At 39.3% G+C, this 18,161-nt stretch overlaps 1 protein-coding gene across 1 annotated transcript in view; it reads left to right on the forward strand.

Annotated features, from left to right (window-relative positions):
- MED13L (mediator complex subunit 13L) overlaps positions 1-18,161 on the forward strand; it is a 188,501-nt gene that overhangs the window by 15,897 nt on the left and 154,443 nt on the right. Inside the window, exon 2 of the mRNA XM_063144236.1 lies at positions 9,917-10,154. Within this exon, the coding sequence (XP_063000306.1) occupies positions 9,917-10,154 (238 nt within the window). The remainder of the gene's footprint in view (positions 1-9,916; positions 10,155-18,161) is intronic.

Genomic DNA, 18,161 nt, shown 5'->3' on the forward strand with positions numbered 1-18,161 from the left:
GCTTTAAATAAATAAATAATAAATAAATAAATAGAGTTGGTGCAGGCACTGGAGACCTATGATCACAAAATATTCTAGACATTGGTGACTGATATGGAGGGTCATTCCTCTCAAGAATTTGATTGTCATGTTACGAAAGCAGTGTGGGAATACTTGTTTGAACAGGAGTTGAATGATTTTGAACCGGTTGATGCACTCCATCCGTTGTTGGAATCTGTTGACAAATGGCCCCCTTTGACAACAGATGAAGCTAAGTCACTGATAGTCCAAATGAAAAATATTACAGCCCCAGGGGAAAATGTATTTCAACCAATTTATTAAAGGCATTTATTGAATGGTTGGCAGCAGTTTAGGCTTCGCTCATTCCATACATTGATGGTTCAGGAATAGTTGTAGCTGAATGGAAGGAGGCAATACTGCTCCCTATATATAAAAACGCTGGACGAGAAAATCCAGCTAAATATAGACCTGTTAGTTTACTTGTTGGGAAAATCTGTGCTAGACATCTTCTAATTAAGTTGGGTAGTAACTAATAATCTATTGGCATATGAGCAAGCTGGCTTTCAAGCTGCTAGATCTACAGCTGGTCATTGCTTCCTCCTATGCCATCTTATACAAAAGTATACTGTAAATTGCACCCAAACTCTGTATATAGCCTTTATTGATCTTGGGTTTGCATTTGATATTATACTAAGAGAAAGGCTTTGGGGAAAAACTTGAGTTGTCAATAAACATCTTATACTGTATGCAAGCGTTTATACTAGCACCTTATTAAAAGTTAGGGTTGGTATCTACAGAGAACTGTCTGATTCTATCAGAACTACAAAGGGCATCCTCTAGGAATGAATCCTGATACCCTTGCTTTTCAACGTATATGAATCATATGGTTTTACATTTGTCTGGCTTAGTATTTCCCACCTAAAATAGGTAATAAAAATATTTCTACACTTTTGTGTGCAGATGACACACTACTGATTTTTTTTTTAAAAAAATGCAGATTGATGTAAGATGCCTTTTTTTAGTCCTTTGGTAAAAATGAAGACTTGCAGTAGTATTATCAGAAGACCCAAATGTTTTAAAAGTAAAAACGAAAAGCTTTGTAAATATCTTTGTTAGTTAGATGAGCTGCGATTTGAACAAGTACAGGTCTTTAAATACCTGGGGAGGGTGTTTTCACAGTCCGCAAACTGGGCACAAAATGTAGGATTTATGAAGGAGAAAGGGCAAAAACCAGTGGGCAGTATCCAGTGTGATCACTCCACCAATTCTGTTGCAGTTGCATTAGTGATAATTTGCACAGCGGGGCTTTTGGGTTTCTAAGAATATTCCCAGAAATAAGCAGAAGTGCTCATTTTCAGATTGGAACAGGACAGCAGAGTTCCCCTCTGCAAACTCTGCTGACCTGCCCCATTTAGGAAATGATCATTACTGCTAGTTTTGGGTTATTTTTAGAGTGTGAAAGCCCCATTGCATGAGTGGTCACACCCATGAGTGCACGGTCACAATAAGATACTCTTTTATCGAATTAGATATGGACATCTAGTAGCACTAGCACTGGAATTATATTACAGGAAGTTCATTCTTTAACTTCTGTATGGGGCCCAAGTGTGGGTTTCTGGGAATTTAAACTTCTTGAAGATAGCATAAAATAATTTTTGACAAGGATTGCTAGCAATCCTCCTGTCCCCCTGCCTTTCAGTCCCTTGCGATGTATGTAGAGCTGAACTGTACAGGAACAATACAAACAGTTGCATATAAAATGATGTTAAACTTTAGTGACCTTTCATGTCCTGTTAGGATTGCCTTTGAGGAAATAAACAATCATTCTTGCAAGGGAGTTGTTTCATCCTTGGTGGTGAAATTAGTTTGTTTTTTTAAGCGTGTGTGTGTGTTATAAATGTTATAACACTTAAATGTTTCTGAGGAAGGAACTGACTGATGTGTCCTTTTATATGGACAGAGCAGCTACATCCATTTCTAAAACAGTGTCTTTGTATAAGAATTTCCCATACACTCCTTTTGCTCTACCTTGTTATTTAAAGGATTTGTAGAGATTTAGAGATAGGATGGCTTTAAGCTCAGTTAAATCTGATGCCTTCAGCTGTGTTAGAAGCAAGATACAGGAATAGGCCGTATTCTGAGTGTACCTGTCTGTGTGGTTTAAAAACAGGAGGAAGGTCTTGTATATATTACTGCATATTGTCGTTTGTATAATTTGCTATGGGAACAATATTTGGGTTAGATTTTAGAGAGCTGTTTGGGGAGGTCTGTCTAAGAGACTGTAATCTACTTGCTTTGTCGGCAAGATAGATATTTAATTGCAAAGACTGCACATTTTCTATGTATAGCAATTGGTGTTTTAAAAAACTCTTAAAGGAGAATGCTGTGTCTTGTCAGGGAGATTCTGAACTTTCTATTTATGAGTGATTTTATATACAGGAAGGAGTACCTGGCACCCTAATCTTTTTCAAGTATTTCTTTTTTTAAATTTTTTTTGAAGGGGGCAGGGGAAAGGGGAGATTTGTGGGTGCCATTCCAGGTCCCTGCGGGTGCTACGTTAGAGACCCCTGCTTTAGCAGAACCTGAAACACATGTTTCTGCTCGATGTAGGGCTGAGCTTCCCTTCCTGGAATCTGATGGGGGAGTCGGCGTTGTTTTGTAATGCTCCAGAGGCAAATGCAGCTGTGTTTGAGCTTGAGGCTGGGGTGGGGGCACACAGCAACATGAGAGAACCCACACCTCCTCTTGCAGTAGCTTTGCTCATCTTCCTCCTTTTGAATCTGGGAAATGGGTCCAAAGAACCATGAACAGCAGGAAAATGTTTTTTTATTAACGTTTTTCTATGAACTCTCACACAAGAACTTCTTGCGATGTACTACCACAGTTTATTGGGAGTCACATTATTATGGTATGAGAAATGTGACATATAAAGATACATACTGTAGTATATAAACTCTGGTGGGCTATAAAAAAGTCTGGAAAAGAGTTTGTAGAAATGGAAGAATGTCTCTCGATTGGGGTCATCTCTTATGCAGAGTTCTGCTAGGTTGGAAGTAGCCCATCCATGAGGAACAGAGGCATACCACTATTTTCCTGGACATGCTGCTCAGGTGCATAGTTGCGATGCACTTCTGGGTGTTATTGAATAGCATTGATCATTTAGATGTATTTCAGTTTGGTTTCAGGGCTGGTTTCAGCACAGTCTCCCTTGGAAGAAGGACCGAGGGAGTGTGTCCTTGTAAATTCTCCTGGACTTTTGGCTTCCTTCAATATGATCAGCCATGGTATCCTTCTGAATAGGCTTCCTAGGATAAAGATTGAGGGCACAGGTTAGTGGTTGTTTGTTCTTACCTGAAGCGATGATTCTACAAGGTGGTGCTGGGAGAACAAAAAAAAGACCCATGCTGGATCAGGCCAAGGTCCATCTAATTCAACATTCTTGTTTACACAGTGGTTTCCTTCTTATATATTTAAAGAATTCTTTGTTGTTTGCCTGGATGCTGTTAGCAATATGCTCCTCGAAATGCGTTTTTGTATCTCTTATTCTTTGTTTTGATCTTCTTTGTGCATGTTTTTCTCCCTTTCGTTCCCTGCATTTGGCCAAGACTTCCGTTTTCTGAAGGAAGCCTTCTTTTCTCTAACAGCTTCCTTGATACTGCATGGCAATTGGTTTTTTTGACTCTGCTCTTTTGTCTACTGCTTAGACAAAAAAGCAGTATTTTAAAACTGCCATATTTTGTAAAAAAATAAAATGAAAATAAAAATCCCATTTTCCAGGAAAAAACAATATTTGTATACAAAAGGATCAATCATATCAAGGTTATACCGCTACATAAGTCTGGAGGGTAGGAGGGCCATGGCATCCAACATTTTACCAGATGCTACTCGACCTGCAAGCCATGAACTTTGTGGACAATGCACATGTTGTAAATATACAATATATTGTCTTTTGTTGACCTGAATAACCAATGGGAGTATTATTTACGAGGTTTTATAACTTTTGCAAGATTTAGTGTAGTTTGCATTGTGAAATGCCTATGTAATTTGTTTTAATATTGAAATGAGCTCCTGTAGATTAAAGATAAGAATTTGAGAATATTACAGCAGTATAAAAATGAGAAATTGAATCTTTAGTGAAACATTTGTTTTACAGTATGGGCAGAAAACAGAAAGCATCAAGTTTTGGTTTATAGAATAAAATTGCTTTACTAAAGAGGAAGGAGGCTGCCTGGATTCTTGAGATTGGGTATTGTGACTTCAGTATGATGGTATTGATTATATTCCTTTTTGAATTAGGCACTCTGTATTTTAGCTAGATGGGTGTTTTTTGCCTGTCTCGCTGAGGTGTTGAGGAGGGGAGGGAAGAAGGTTGGGGATAGCTTGTATTCCCCCTTCCCCAGTCTCCTTCTCCCCCTGCCCACATGAATGCCCCGTTTCTGTCCTCTCCGAGATCACCAGCACAGTTCCTCCCATGCTGGCGGGGAGTGTGTGTGTGTGTGGGAAACTTGGACTTTGGGGTCATCTCTGACCTCGGATCCAGGAATCTGAAGTATCCCATGGCTCCCCGGACTTTGTCTAGGGTCCATCGGGTCGCGCTCAAAGGCTCCACTAGTTCTATCATTATCAAAATTGTTTAATGGTCTACACAGCTGAAAACACGTTCTTTGTATTTGAAAATACATTATAAAATATTACTTCATTTGCAATGGTAGTAACCAGTGATACTAAGCATTTTAATTAATAACATAATCTGCTCTTAACGTAATAAGAGTCTGATGGAAGAGTCTGACTTTTTGTTATCTGATGATAAAATTTTCCACACATTACAATTTCGCATCTTGACTGTCGGATAGAGAATGAATTATGCCAAGTAAGCAAATGTTTGTGTTACTTAGGTGTGGACTTTGGGAAATGTATACAGGCGATTTTAAGATCATCCAGTTGGTGAAAGTTAAGTGGGATTCTGGTGTTTGGAATAGCAGCTTCTGGGAATATAATAGCTCTCTTCCTAATCAGATGGGGCTTTCCTCGCTTTTCTTTACTTGAAGAACAAATGTTTAGAATGTTGTGTTTGGTAGACTTTGTGCCCTTTGGCATACCACCTGTCTCTTGGACAAGTGCCAGTGTTGCTGCTAAAAGATTAAGACTGGGAAGATTATATGTCTTTGTGCTGCTGTGATTATGCTGTAGCCTGCAGTTAAGCACTGGGGGCTGTTTGGTCATGTTACAAATTACGAATGCTGGCCTTAGCGAAGTACAGTGGCAGACACAAATGTAAATGATGGTGGGACTGCACCGCACCTAGGAGCTACCTTGTCTTTATATCCCACGCTCATACTTCTTTGTTTAAAGAAAGAGGGTGAAAAATACAGCTTCCCCCAAAAATCTCAGTCCTTATTTTCTTGAGAATTTTCGGTTTTGAATGCCTAATCCTGTTGCCTCTGAGATCCATTTGACAGGCAGTAGAAAAGATAAGTCCTTGAGGGTTTTCCAATCTTAAATCTTATATGGGAATATATCCTTCTTGGTCTCTTGCTCCTAATTCTGTTTGCTGAGAGGTGCGATTGGTAGAATATGCCTCAAGCTGCTACTTCAAGATAGAGATTATTCATTGCTGGAACACTAAAACTGGTTGTTCTCCGAATTTCTGTCATCTCCCCCCCCAACCCCACCCCAGTAAATCCGTAATCTTTTCACTACATTCATTCATAGTTCTACTTTAATACAGCCCACTCATGTATTAGGTGTCTGTTTTTACTAGGAAGATACTCTAAAAATTCTGGATGATTATTCAGGGATTATTAGGGTTTGATTATGTAGGCCAAGCACAAACTACTTTGGATGGAATAGCAAACAATGGCTTGTTGAAAATCATGACGATGTGTCAGGCAGGGGAGGAGGGTACATGTGAGCCTGAAGCTCTGACTTGTATTTATAGTGTCTTGGTGGTGGAGGTTTGGTTCAGGTCTACGATAAAGGGAGGACTTTCTTTGAACTTCTTGCTCAGCTGCTATTGCTCATCTGTGACAGTAGCTGATGTGAGCACCAGTGCCGTGGTTTTCCTCCTCTTCCTCTGCTGCCTCCCCCTGCCCTCTGGAGGAATCCAAAGAGGCTCTGCTGCCCCTATTAGGCCCATGGGTTGGAGTTTCCACATCCCTCTCATAGAACATTTGACAGGGGAGCTTGGGGCCTACAATTTATAAATTATGAAGTCATTTATCTCCATCGTGTAAAGTCATCTAATTGTACATTCCTTAAAATGCATAAATAAAAACCAAAGTGAGAAATGTGTATCTACTCTTTAATACCTAAGAAGAATGTTGCATGAAGTATAGCTTGTTGTTTTGCTGTGGAATTTGATACTGAAGGGTATCAAAATGTGTGCTGCCTTTTTATACAATGAGTTGGAGAGAGAGTATGTGGGTATTTCAATTAAAAGGGGAAAAAGCCAAGATGGGTGCCCTGTGGGTCGTGGTAAAGGCTGCATGGAAACAAAGGCAATTTTGCCTTTTCTCTATATGTATCTTATAATTGAATTTTGACTCTCCTTGCCCACTTCAAATTTGTTGAAATAGCTGTTGCAGGTTTTATTTTTCACTTGAGACCAAATTATTATTGGTTACTAGTGATCTTGTACTGACTGACTTTAAATGAACTGGCAGTAATTCTGCAGTTGAGGCTGTGGATCAGGGGCACGCAATTCAGATGACACAGCCTGATCTTCTGGGAATTGCACATGGGCCACGTAGTCTATGATAGTAGTGATGACTTGCCTGTACGCTGGCTGTTTCCATGGATTGGTGAGCTTGTGGACTTTATGTTGCAGCTTAAAGGTATCAGCTGCACATACTGTACATGTAGTTTTCCTTGACTGGTTTTCTTTACAAATTATAGCCATGGAGTTGAGTTTCTTAAGCCTTTCCTGCATGTGTGTGCAGGCTAAAATCAGCTTGCACTCCTGCAGGGCTAAAACCATGGGGTTAGGCAAGATAGTATCATAACTATCTGATGGGGTTCCCAAATATGCCTGCATGTTTTTAAGGACTTGTACCTGCCATTCACACATTTATGTGTTGGTTGTAGGAAGCATCTCTTGCTTTCTGTATACTTAATGAAATATGTGTCCATTATACAGCTGTACTTGGTTTTGAAGCTTTTGTTCAAAATAATTGTGACATCAGAATGATACGAACTACAGTACAGGGACCAGGAAGGTGACTTAGCTCAGCGGCAGATCATATGTTTTGTATGCATAAGATCCCAGGTTTAAACACTGGCATCTCCAGTCAGAATGTAGGAAAAATGTGTGAGGCTGCTGTAACTGCTCAATATATGAATATATAACGTTGTCTTTGGATGATAAATACAGATGGAGACTCAAACCTTGTGTAATTCTGAGACCTTACAATTGCCATTGATCTGGAGGTCCGATGGCTGTTCAGAATTTATTTATTTCTAACAGTATTTATAGGCTTTAGGACATAGTTCCTACAAGACAGCTCACAACAGTAAACAAACAGATAAGATGACACACAGCTAAAATATCTGTAGGATATCATTGCTTAGATTATTGTTAATCAGGAACCTGTATAGTTATGCCAAGAGAACAGTCAAATTGTGATATTTTACCTATTGGTTTGCAATGAATCCTGGAGTAGGCTGGACTATATTTTATGTACCATGGAACAGTTTATAAATCTTAAAATACGTGGTTTATGAGACTGGTTATTGGCACCACAACTAGACATGGGGTGGGGGAGAGATGATGGGCACCCAGCGTGTTCAAGACAGCCTGCTGGCCAACCCCCTCCTCAATGTGTTCCTAATTGCTACTGTCAAAGCATTTTCTCTCCCCTCCGCCCACCTGTACTCTCTTTCTCAACCAGCAGCTTTAGGTAGAGAACCCCTGACACTTAGCAATATTGTTTATTGCTTTCTAGATAATTTTAATGCTCTTTACTGCCTTCTAAGCCCATCATCTAAATTCATGTAAATTCCCACTTGTTTTCCTCTCTTATTCAGAAATGAACATTATTATTATTTATTTATTTATTTATTTATTTATTTATATAGCACCATTAATGTACATAGTGCTGTACAGAGTAAAATTTGTGTCCTTCCATAGCATGCTTCCTTTTAAATGTTTCTCATTTCTCAACGTACATTCCCTCTGTCCCTATCAGAGAAGGGCAAGAAACATTCCAGGTGCATGGCTTACTGAGATACTGAAATCTGAAGATTTTGCTAACAAATGCAATGTATCATTTCCCCTCTCCTTACGCCTAAAAAAATATGGTGGTGCCCAAAAATGGGAAAAAAAGCTCTGAACCCTGCCTTTCTGCTGTGTGAAGTGCCTGCATCTTGAGATGAAAGGTCAGACACCGGTCCTTCGGGCTGTGGCAGTTTGCCTATAGCAACCTCTGGTCGTTCTCTATGTCAGATTGCAGTGCCAAATTAAATTTTCTGTGCTTACTACTAGTAGGAGAAATTCTGCCATTTTGGATTTACTTAGGCTTTGGCCTCAGCATTGCCTTAACCCCTTATTTTAACTCTTCCCTTAGTGGAACGTGTGGTTCGGTGTAGTCATAAATCAACAAAATAACTGCTATGAAGAACTGGATGGTGTGTGTGTGTGTGGCCGTAGGGAGCGGGAGAGAGGAAATATCTGTGTGCAGTGTAAGTGCCTGGCATGAGGGAGTGGAGCACCAATTTAATAATGCACATAATGAATTAGGGAGAATGCATTTGAGTTTTCATTCACATTTTTCATAGATTTGTCTCTGTCAATAGGCAGAATGCAGATACCCAAAACAAGATCTCTGAATATTTGTTAGCTGCTGAAAGAAGACTGCTTTTTGTTTTCCTTGATTTACCAGAAATATCTATTTATGTATTCAAACAATTGATTAAGTAGATTCTAATGATTAAGATTTGTTGGTACTTCATCTCTATAATATGAACAGGCTGTACAGTAACCCTCTGTATTTTAATGCTGTTATGTCAGTAGCAGTGTCTGCCACTATTATTATTATTATTATTATTATTATTTATTTATATAGCACCATCAGTGTGCATGGTGCTGTACAGAGTAAAGCAGTAAATATACACTAGTAAATATACACTAGGAGCTGTATATTTTGGGGGATTGATGCGGAAGCATGACTAACTGTGCTGGTTTAAAAATGTAATTTCAGAGTAGGGCAGAGCTTGAATTCAAATGAAGAATTTCTTATTTTTCATCCTTTTAGTAAGATAAAGAAAATCAGCTTGAAAGAAGAGAGCTTCAGTATAAGAAAAGAGTTCTCTTCCTTTTTGTTCCTATTTTGTAATAATCCGAAATGCTGACAGAGCCAATGCAGGGGTCCACATTCAGCTTATATTCTGTTTGCAACAGTTAGCAGTGTTTGGAATTTCAGAGGAATCACATAGAATCTCAGTTTTCAACAGTAACTGGTTTAGCTATACCCCTTCAAATTAAATTGCATTTGCTTGACATCCTGGCTTTCATGTGCCTTATTTCTGAGAGTTCCTTTGTAACACAAACACCTGTCTACTTCCAAAGCATGCTAAGCTCTAATAGAGCAGTGTTCTGTTATATGGGGATGCATATAACAAGCTTTCCTTTTAAGCTTCTGACTATTCATTTTTGCAGACTTATCCTAGATCTTGTATTGCATAAATATCGAGACTATGGCCTCTTTTCTGGAGAGGACCTGAAAGTTTAAAGAAGAGCAATGATAGTATGTGTTTAATTCTAAAGCATCTGGGCAACAATCCACTCACAGTTAAGCTATTTTAAGTTCCACTGATGATTCTTTTCTTTTCTAAGGTAACTTAAAATTTCAAGTTTGGGAATTTTCATACCAGTTAATTATTAAATAGCTTTTATAATCTGTTTCAATGTTGTTTCTTGCAGGCGGAACTCACAGGCATCAAGTGGCGTAGGTATAACTTCGAAGGCCATGGAGATTGTGGCCCTATTATTTCGGCCCCTGCTCAAGATGATCCAATTCTTCTGAGCTTCATCCGCTGTCTGCAGGCCAATCTGCTCTGTGTCTGGCGCCGTGATGTCAAACCGGATTGCAAGGAGTTATGGATATTCTGGTGGGGAGATGAACCAAACTTAGTCGATGTGATACATCGTGAGCTGCACAGTAAGTATTTTCCGCTTCCCCCTTTTCAACTTACTCTGATTCTACAATGAAAGCTTCTCCCCACCCACCACCCAACCCTCAAAATGGTTTTCAGAATTTGTATGCAATTAAGGTATACAACAAATGTAATGTCAACCTTTAAAATTAAGTCCCAGACCAGAAACAAATTGGATGTGGGGATGCTTGTGATTTGGAAAGTTGGTGATTTTAACTCCAAATTCAAACATGTGCATTGAACTAAAATAGACAGATGAAGAATCTAAAACCGCAGTGACCGTATAATTCCATAATTCAGATTCTTAACTGCCTGTGTTTAAAATCTTTGAAACTGTTGAAGCTGTGCAGAGGCTTTTCCTGCACTCTGTGATAAACTTCAGTTACCATATTTCTTCGATTGTAAGACGCCATCGATTGTAAGACGCGCACTAATTTCAGTACCACCAACAGAAAAAAAAACCTAAGAAACACCCGCGATTCTAAGACGCACCCCGTTTTTAAAGACGTTTATATGGGGGGAAAAAGTGCATCTTAGAATTGAAGAAATACGGTAGTTAAACATCCATCCTAATTCTATTTTTGGTATCTTTTTTTAGTCTGTGGATTTGCTTATCCCTTCTCTTCCCCTCGTTTTGCTTGCACACAGCATAATAAATTTAATCAGGGCATTTCTAAGACAATGGACATATTTTAGACTGTCAGGAGGTACGGGGGTCCAGACATGAGCAGCCTGTGTGCTTGGTCCAACAGGAGCTTGCTGGGCTGGATGCTCTGCTGGGAACTGGTGCACCACAAGCTGGTGAACAATAGTGCACTTCGTCTGGCCATGTTGTGGTTTTAGCATTCTTCCAGTACTGGTGGCATGTGCGCTTGACCGCTGGGGCTTATTGTATGGATACCTATATGCTTTGCCTTCCCCATCCTCAAACCATGTGGCTGGATTAAGTCCAGTGTTGTTATTTTTTAAATACCAATTTGTTTTGATGGGCCCAGTAGTAGTGCTGAGCTGGGTTGGGGATATGTTTTAGGAGTATTCTTTCTCCCCCTTCCTTGTGAAACATCGCCCCTTCCGCTTTCAGCATCATGGCCCAGAACCAAGAGCTCTCTGAGACTAATGTTTCTAGTGGCAGATACTCTGAGAAGTGAGAACCAGTTCCCTGACCTTCTCAGGTGGAGTGCTCCACCTCAGATCCTGTATTCTGTCCTCTTCACCCCTGAGTAAGAAGAGAGGACCTGAGAAGCATTCCTCAACCAGCTCTTCACTCCTCAGACCTTCAGCGCCTAAGAAGAAGCCAGCAACTATGAGAAAGTTGCTCTAAGTTATTGTTAGGATAACTTATTTATTTATTATTTATTTATTTATTAGATTTCTATACCGCCCAATAGCCGGAGCTCTCTGGGCGGTTCACAAAAATTAAAAACATTCAAAGTATAAAACAGTATAAAACCATAGTACAAAATACAATATAAAAGCTCAACCAGATAAAAACAGCAGCAATGCAAAATTACAAATTTAAAACACCAAGTTAAAATTTATTTATAGACTGTTAAAATGCTGGGAGAATAAAAAAAGTCTTCACCTGGCGTCTTAGCTGGCTGCAGAATTTTATTTTATTTATTTATTACATTTCTATACCGCCCAATAGCCGAAGCTCTCTGGGCGGTTCACAAAAATTAAAACCATAATAAAACAACCAACATGTTAAAAGCACAATTACAAAATTGCTTTCCACTGTCCTGAATCTGAACTCATAGTCTCTGAATCATTATTATTTATTTATTTATTTATTTATTTATATAGCACCATCTATGTACATGGTGCTGTACAGAGTAAAACAGTAAATAGCAAGACCCTGCCGCATAGGCTTACATTCTATTAAAATCATAGTAAAGCGATAAGGAGGGGAAGAGAATGCAAACAGGCACTGGGTAGGGTAAACAGGCACAGGGTAGGGTTGTACACTTCATTCGCCTTCCATTCCTATACCCCCTCACTTCTTATAGTTTTTATTGCTTTCATTGGCTTAGGTAAGCCGCTTTGGCAGGCTTTGTCAACTGAAGAGCAGGGTAAAAAATAAAATCTAAAATAAAAACAAGCAAGCTGTTAAAGCTGTAATCTGTATATAGTCCGAACATCCAAAAGTTGGTGGCTGTTCTATTCTAGTGAAATAGACATTGGATTTCACAGTGCCTGGTCTGTTGCTGCATGCTGTATTGTGTTTGGGCTATGGTCTTCTCAGTTTAGCATGGCTGCTGTTTATTTACCCTGCTCTGTAACCTACCCATTGTTGTCATACTTGGGTCTTTACAAAATGCATGTCTCCACGAATGCCAGACTGTTTACTTGGCAAGGAACCTGAGAAATCTCAGAACAGGGATGATTTCTGTGTGCCTCTTGGCCTATTTTATGCAGGTAGCAATGTGTTCATGTATAATTAAAGGGATGGCTCAGAAGTGCTGCATCAAGCAATTCCATGGATGTTAATTTTTTATGAGGCACCTGTTCGGAGTGGAGGCATGGGTGACATTCCTGCTTACCCAGCTAAGCTTTAATAATATGTTTTCGCTTTATGAAATCTAGTTTATTTATTTTTCAAGTGCAGTTTGGAGCTTAAGTGTGTTCAGCGATCATCTTATTGGAAGGAAATTGCAGCTTGCCATTTCCTTTGCTGCTATATAAAAAAAGGTGTCTTTGGCTTACGTGCAATGCTTTAAGTAACCGAATTACAGCACTTGCTGTTTCTGGAGTGAACTGTAAATTGAAAAACATGTAACATCTGGGGGAGTTGAATTTGTCATTGTGTGTATGTATGAGTTTGTATTTCTGCATTTCATATGTTGGAATGTAATCTATCTCAAAGAAACAATTACAGCACCTGTTTTAGTTGGGATTTACATAAGATAGCAAGAACCTTGCTGCTAAGCCCGTCTGCCTATAAAAGAAAGGGGAAGTCTCCAGAAATAGATTTGACAGTGGAGACGTCTGGGAACATTTTGTCGAAAGGGAGGAGAAACGCAAACCTGAATTGAAAGAAACCTGACCTTTTGTCAAATTGTGCTGCTAAGGACGAAAGTCTCTGGTGCAAGCAGTGACCACACTTCTGCCCTCCTTACCTTTTTGCTTTGGGGTAGAAGGAAAGCCCTGTGGGATATGGCAAATGGAAAGTAGTTTCATTGGGTAGTCATAGCTGACTTCTGACTTCTTTTGGAGCAGAATTTAGTCCTCAGTCTAGTTATGGAAAACCTTGATTCTCCCTCCACCCCTGTGCCCTAAATGTCTGAATTATATTTAAGCCATAAAATTAAAAGTTACACCATGCTAATTTCACATGTTGAATATAAATTCCTTGAGATGGATCCAGATTTCCCTGCTCTCTTCCCTGCATGGTAGCCCACTTGACCCTGCTGAATGGGATGAGCTGTGGTATGTGTGTGAAAGGGGGAATCCCCCAAAATTGGGTTGAGGCATCTTGCACGAGTTGGAGCCCTTCCACCAAAGGAAGGCAGATATAGATCCAGCCATTCTATTTTTCAGATAATCTCAATATATTTGAACTGAAATGCTTGATTAGGGAAAAACTGAATAGAGTGATTTTAATGAGGTTTGAATGTTTGCATTTACTTATTTTTAATAAGAGTATTTATAAATATTTTAAGGCATGGCAGCTCAGTAGCATATAATCCTTTCATTGAGTATTGTCCAATGAGTACAATTTAAATGAATGAGGGTCTACTCAGTGTAGGACTAACATTGGATGCTATCTTTTGCTTAAATATTAAGAAAAAATGAAGACACTGAAAACATACTAATATTTAGCACACCTAAAGAACTGCATATTTATTACATATGCATACACACTTCCTAGGGACAGTTTATAATTATCCACTAGAAATGACTTTGAATGCCATCCATATTCAAATCTAATAGCTGTGAAGTAAATTGAGGTGAATTTTGCGCAAAATTAAGGGGTCATAGTTAAAGAAGGGGAATTTTGTGCACCTGTGTTAATAGCTCCATTACTGCAAGTGCACAAATTTCCCCTTCAATTACTTCCCAGCTCTTAAATTTGTACAAGTATTGCCTCCATTTCGGCATCGGTGGAAGGACAGTCAGTGGTGAGAGTGTGAAAAGCCAGCAGCATGGGCTTTTTTGCTGCTCTTGCCAAGTGGTTTTGTCATTGATTGCTGCAACTCTTGGTCTCAGTTTTGGACAGCACGACAATCCAGCGTGGGCAAGAAATTTTTTTACAACAAACCATGGGTTCTCAGTGTGACCTCTTCCTGAAAAATAAGCCATCCCATGGAAAACACTCTGCGTTCAGAAGACACAACAACCCACCATGGCTGGCTGCCCATAGTGAGTTGTCATGTCATGCGAATCCAGTCACTATTTCTTTTAACCAGAGTTTACATTTCCATCTTTAAAGGCAAATGTTGGGTTAGAGCTTCTTGTCAACTTTCCTTTCCTTTCTGCTGTTTGTATAGGGCAGTGGCCTCTGGAGATGGAGCAATTATCATAATAGCCATATCTATTGTCAATCCAGCCATTATGCTGAACTATAGTTAAGCTTCCTGCACAGATATGGCAGAATTAATGTTTAGTGTTTGCATATGTTAAAAAGGGCTCACTTTTAAAAATAAATACATTTCCTTCACCTTTTTTTTTTTTAACCATCCGTGTATTAAATATTAGCTTGGAATCTACAGAAAAAAATAGTAGCAAAGTAATAAACTTTCACTAAGTGCATATATGTGTACGCGCATGTGTGCGTGCTTGCAGCCAGTAGCTTTTTAGCTGAGCATGTGTAGTCAACATGTCTGGTTTTCCCATGATGCAAAAATCAGCACATATCTGGCTTTACATTTTCGAACTTGAAAGGGCTGTAACAGGACCATGGGTTATAAGCACTCAAAAGTAGTACAGATGTGTGTGTGTTTGTTGGGGTTTGCCTCTGAACATTCTTACTAAGCTGGAAATTTAAACTTCTGCTACTGGTTAATTTTTGTGTTTTTTTAAGTTTGACCCCAACTACTTAAAAACAATCTTAAAGATACAAACTCTAACTTGGAAGGCCTTTCCCTTAATCCTAAATATATGTGAGCAGGCTGTCGTTCAGTGATAAGAGGCATGTACTCTGCATATGTTTAGAGGGATGTTTGATCATTGTTTCACATTTTCAGCTTCAGAGCTCTTATACGCTGACCAGCTTAGTTTTACTGTTGCTAGTATGACAAAAAGTATGGAGTATTAAGACTAAGACTCACCTTTTGCACATCAATTATATTCTGACCTTCTTATACTCCTTCACATCTGGTTGACATCTTGGAAACAGAATAGCAGAATAAGCTATTACTTGGCCTCTATGTAGCTTGCTGGGCATTTCCTGGACATCTTTATTTCTTTGCCGTCTGTAGCACAGTTCCTGCACATTCCACACACATATATTTAACTTCCTTCCTTCCTCAGGAAATGGGAACAGGGAATTGACAAAGGAATTGTTAAAATATTTGGGAGTTAATGCAACCTGTTAAAAGGCACTAACTTACAAAAACTCCATCATAGGGTGTGCGATTAAAAAAAAAGTTCATTGAATTTAGACAACATGTGGGTGAATTTGTGGAAGGGTTGATGGGTGAAGAGATGGAGTCAGCTAGTTCTTTTTGGCCTGCTTCACAGTGCTCTGCTCAGCTTCCATTCATGCTGATCAGGATTGATGAATTTTAATCAAGTCAATTTAAAATACAAAGAAAGTATTGATTTGGAGCAGGTTTCCAGTTCCCTAATTCATATATTTCCTGATGAAACATGCAGGCTGGCTGGTTGCTATAACAATTGTATATAATCATATGAACGTGCCTTATGCATAAACCTACTTTGAGATGTTTTACTTAGTCTTAATAAAGGTATTACCCTACTATGGCTTTAGAATATATGCTGGCAGACAACTTTATCCATCAAGACAAGGGGTGCATAGCCTGTGTCCCGGGGATGCATATGGCCCCCTGAAGCCTTAACAGTGACCACAGGAAATCAGGATCTCTTGAAACTCTGGGGGAGGGAGTAGAGGGAAGGTTCTACTCCTAGAAGGTGAAGTGGTGAGAATAAAAGAAAAAATAACTTGCTTAAGAACGTAAGTACAAGCGAGAGGTGGAGTTTGAGTTCCATAGCACAAAACCACTCTTGAACCCACAGTTTTCTGCTCCAGTTTCCGATGAATTGAGGAGGCTCAGAGACATGGCCAAGAAACTGAGTACAAAACATTTGTGGGGTCTGAGCCCCATCTTGCTCCCACAAAACACAACAAAATCCCAGTTTCATAGAAGGTAAAGAGGGTGATGCTCAGAGAAACAAACGCAGAGGCGCAACATTCACGAAACCCCCAGGAAGAACAAACACTAGAGAGACGTGCACCCACATTCCCCTCTAGCTCCCTGGGATGCTGCGTGCACAACCCCCAGCGGACTTTTTCCTTTCGACTGGGTGTGGGTGTGCTGCAAAACAAAGGGCTAAGCTGCAGCCACTGTCCATTTTTATTTCCTAAGATGCCTCTGGGCTCACATGGGGTTCAGAGGGTTTGCTTGGAAATGAAAAATGGCACTGGAGGTGCCTTGCTTTGCAGTATGCTAGCCTCTCATGTTTTAAAAAAATAAAAATAAAAAAAAATAATTAAAAAAAAACAGTTTGGGGGCGGGGATTCTGGTGGCAATGGAAGTGAACACAGGTGCCATGTTAGAGGTCCCAGGGCTATTCCGATTGCCAGGTGCGCTCCAGGGGTCTTTCCCAGTCCTATTCCTTGCAGGCATTTTAACCGGAAATGCCAGGAATTGAACCCGGGATCTTTAGATGTAAAGTTGATACTCTGTGACTTAGCTATGGCACACTTCTGTTTTTCTGCTATTGTGGCTTGCACCAATGAACCTCTTGGAAGTTCTGCCTTGTGTGGTTGGGACTTTCCTGTTTCTTTTCCACTACAGTCTGTTGCACCCATTCAGTAAAATCTATTCTTGAAGGTGGGGGGGACCTTCTAGAACAGGGTGGTGAGCTGTATCAGGATTTGGAAATCCATGTGGCCCCTCCTTTATGCAAGCGGAAGTGCTTTTGCTCACACAAGGGGCTCTTTGGATCTAAGCTTGTATTATTTATTTACAAAAACATTATAAAACAATAATGGAGTATTCATTGTTTGGTAATTACTTAAGCAATACTTCTGTATTTGAAATAAGGTTTTGTGTAGTTTCTAATTATATACTTAAAACAACAACCACAAACCTGTGTCAAATTCAGCAACAAATAAACACACATGATGGGAAATTGTTTCAATATCTTAGCTTAAAGCTTGTAATCTAAATGCTTGAAAGGAATCGAGAGAACTATTAAATGTGGTTGGAATTAGTTGGAGTGTTGAGATCGAGCTGAGGTTCAACTTTTGAAAATAAATAAAATCAATGTGTTACCACAGGCAAGTTACTGAACCATGTAATTAGTTCCCCCCCCCCTCTGAAAATAAGACATTATACTGAGGCAGCAGCAAAGCAGTATTTATTCTAGTTATATGAAAATTAAACAATCATTAAAAGATTGCATTTTTTAAAACGTTGCCTGAGGGAAAAATCTAATCAGGAGGCTCCCCCTCCCCCTTTGCTATTTATTGAAAAAAATTGAGCAATATCTCTTACAGTAGTAGATACGGTTTGCTTTAGGGGGAATCCTTTTCTCTCTCTCTCTCTCTTGTGAAACAAAGTCACTTAACTGTGTAAAGTAAATCTAAGTTAGCTTCCAGTGAGATTTGCATTGATAGAATTCATTGCTAATGTCTGTGTTGTGTATTGAGTCATTCTATACAAAGGCTAATCTTACAAATAGATGAACTGTTACCTTGGAATGTGCACTTTCTTGTTACAACCAATAATTATTGCTCTCTTGACTGATTCATTCTTGTTAAAGAGCAAGGGTCTTTAGGAAACACGTTGTCGTTTTTTTGTCTTGTATGAGGCAAGTAAGGTGTTGTG

Source organism: Elgaria multicarinata, chromosome 18, assembly GCF_023053635.1.
Source record: "Elgaria multicarinata webbii isolate HBS135686 ecotype San Diego chromosome 18, rElgMul1.1.pri, whole genome shotgun sequence".
Classification (NCBI taxonomy): domain Eukaryota; kingdom Metazoa; phylum Chordata; class Lepidosauria; order Squamata; family Anguidae; genus Elgaria; species Elgaria multicarinata.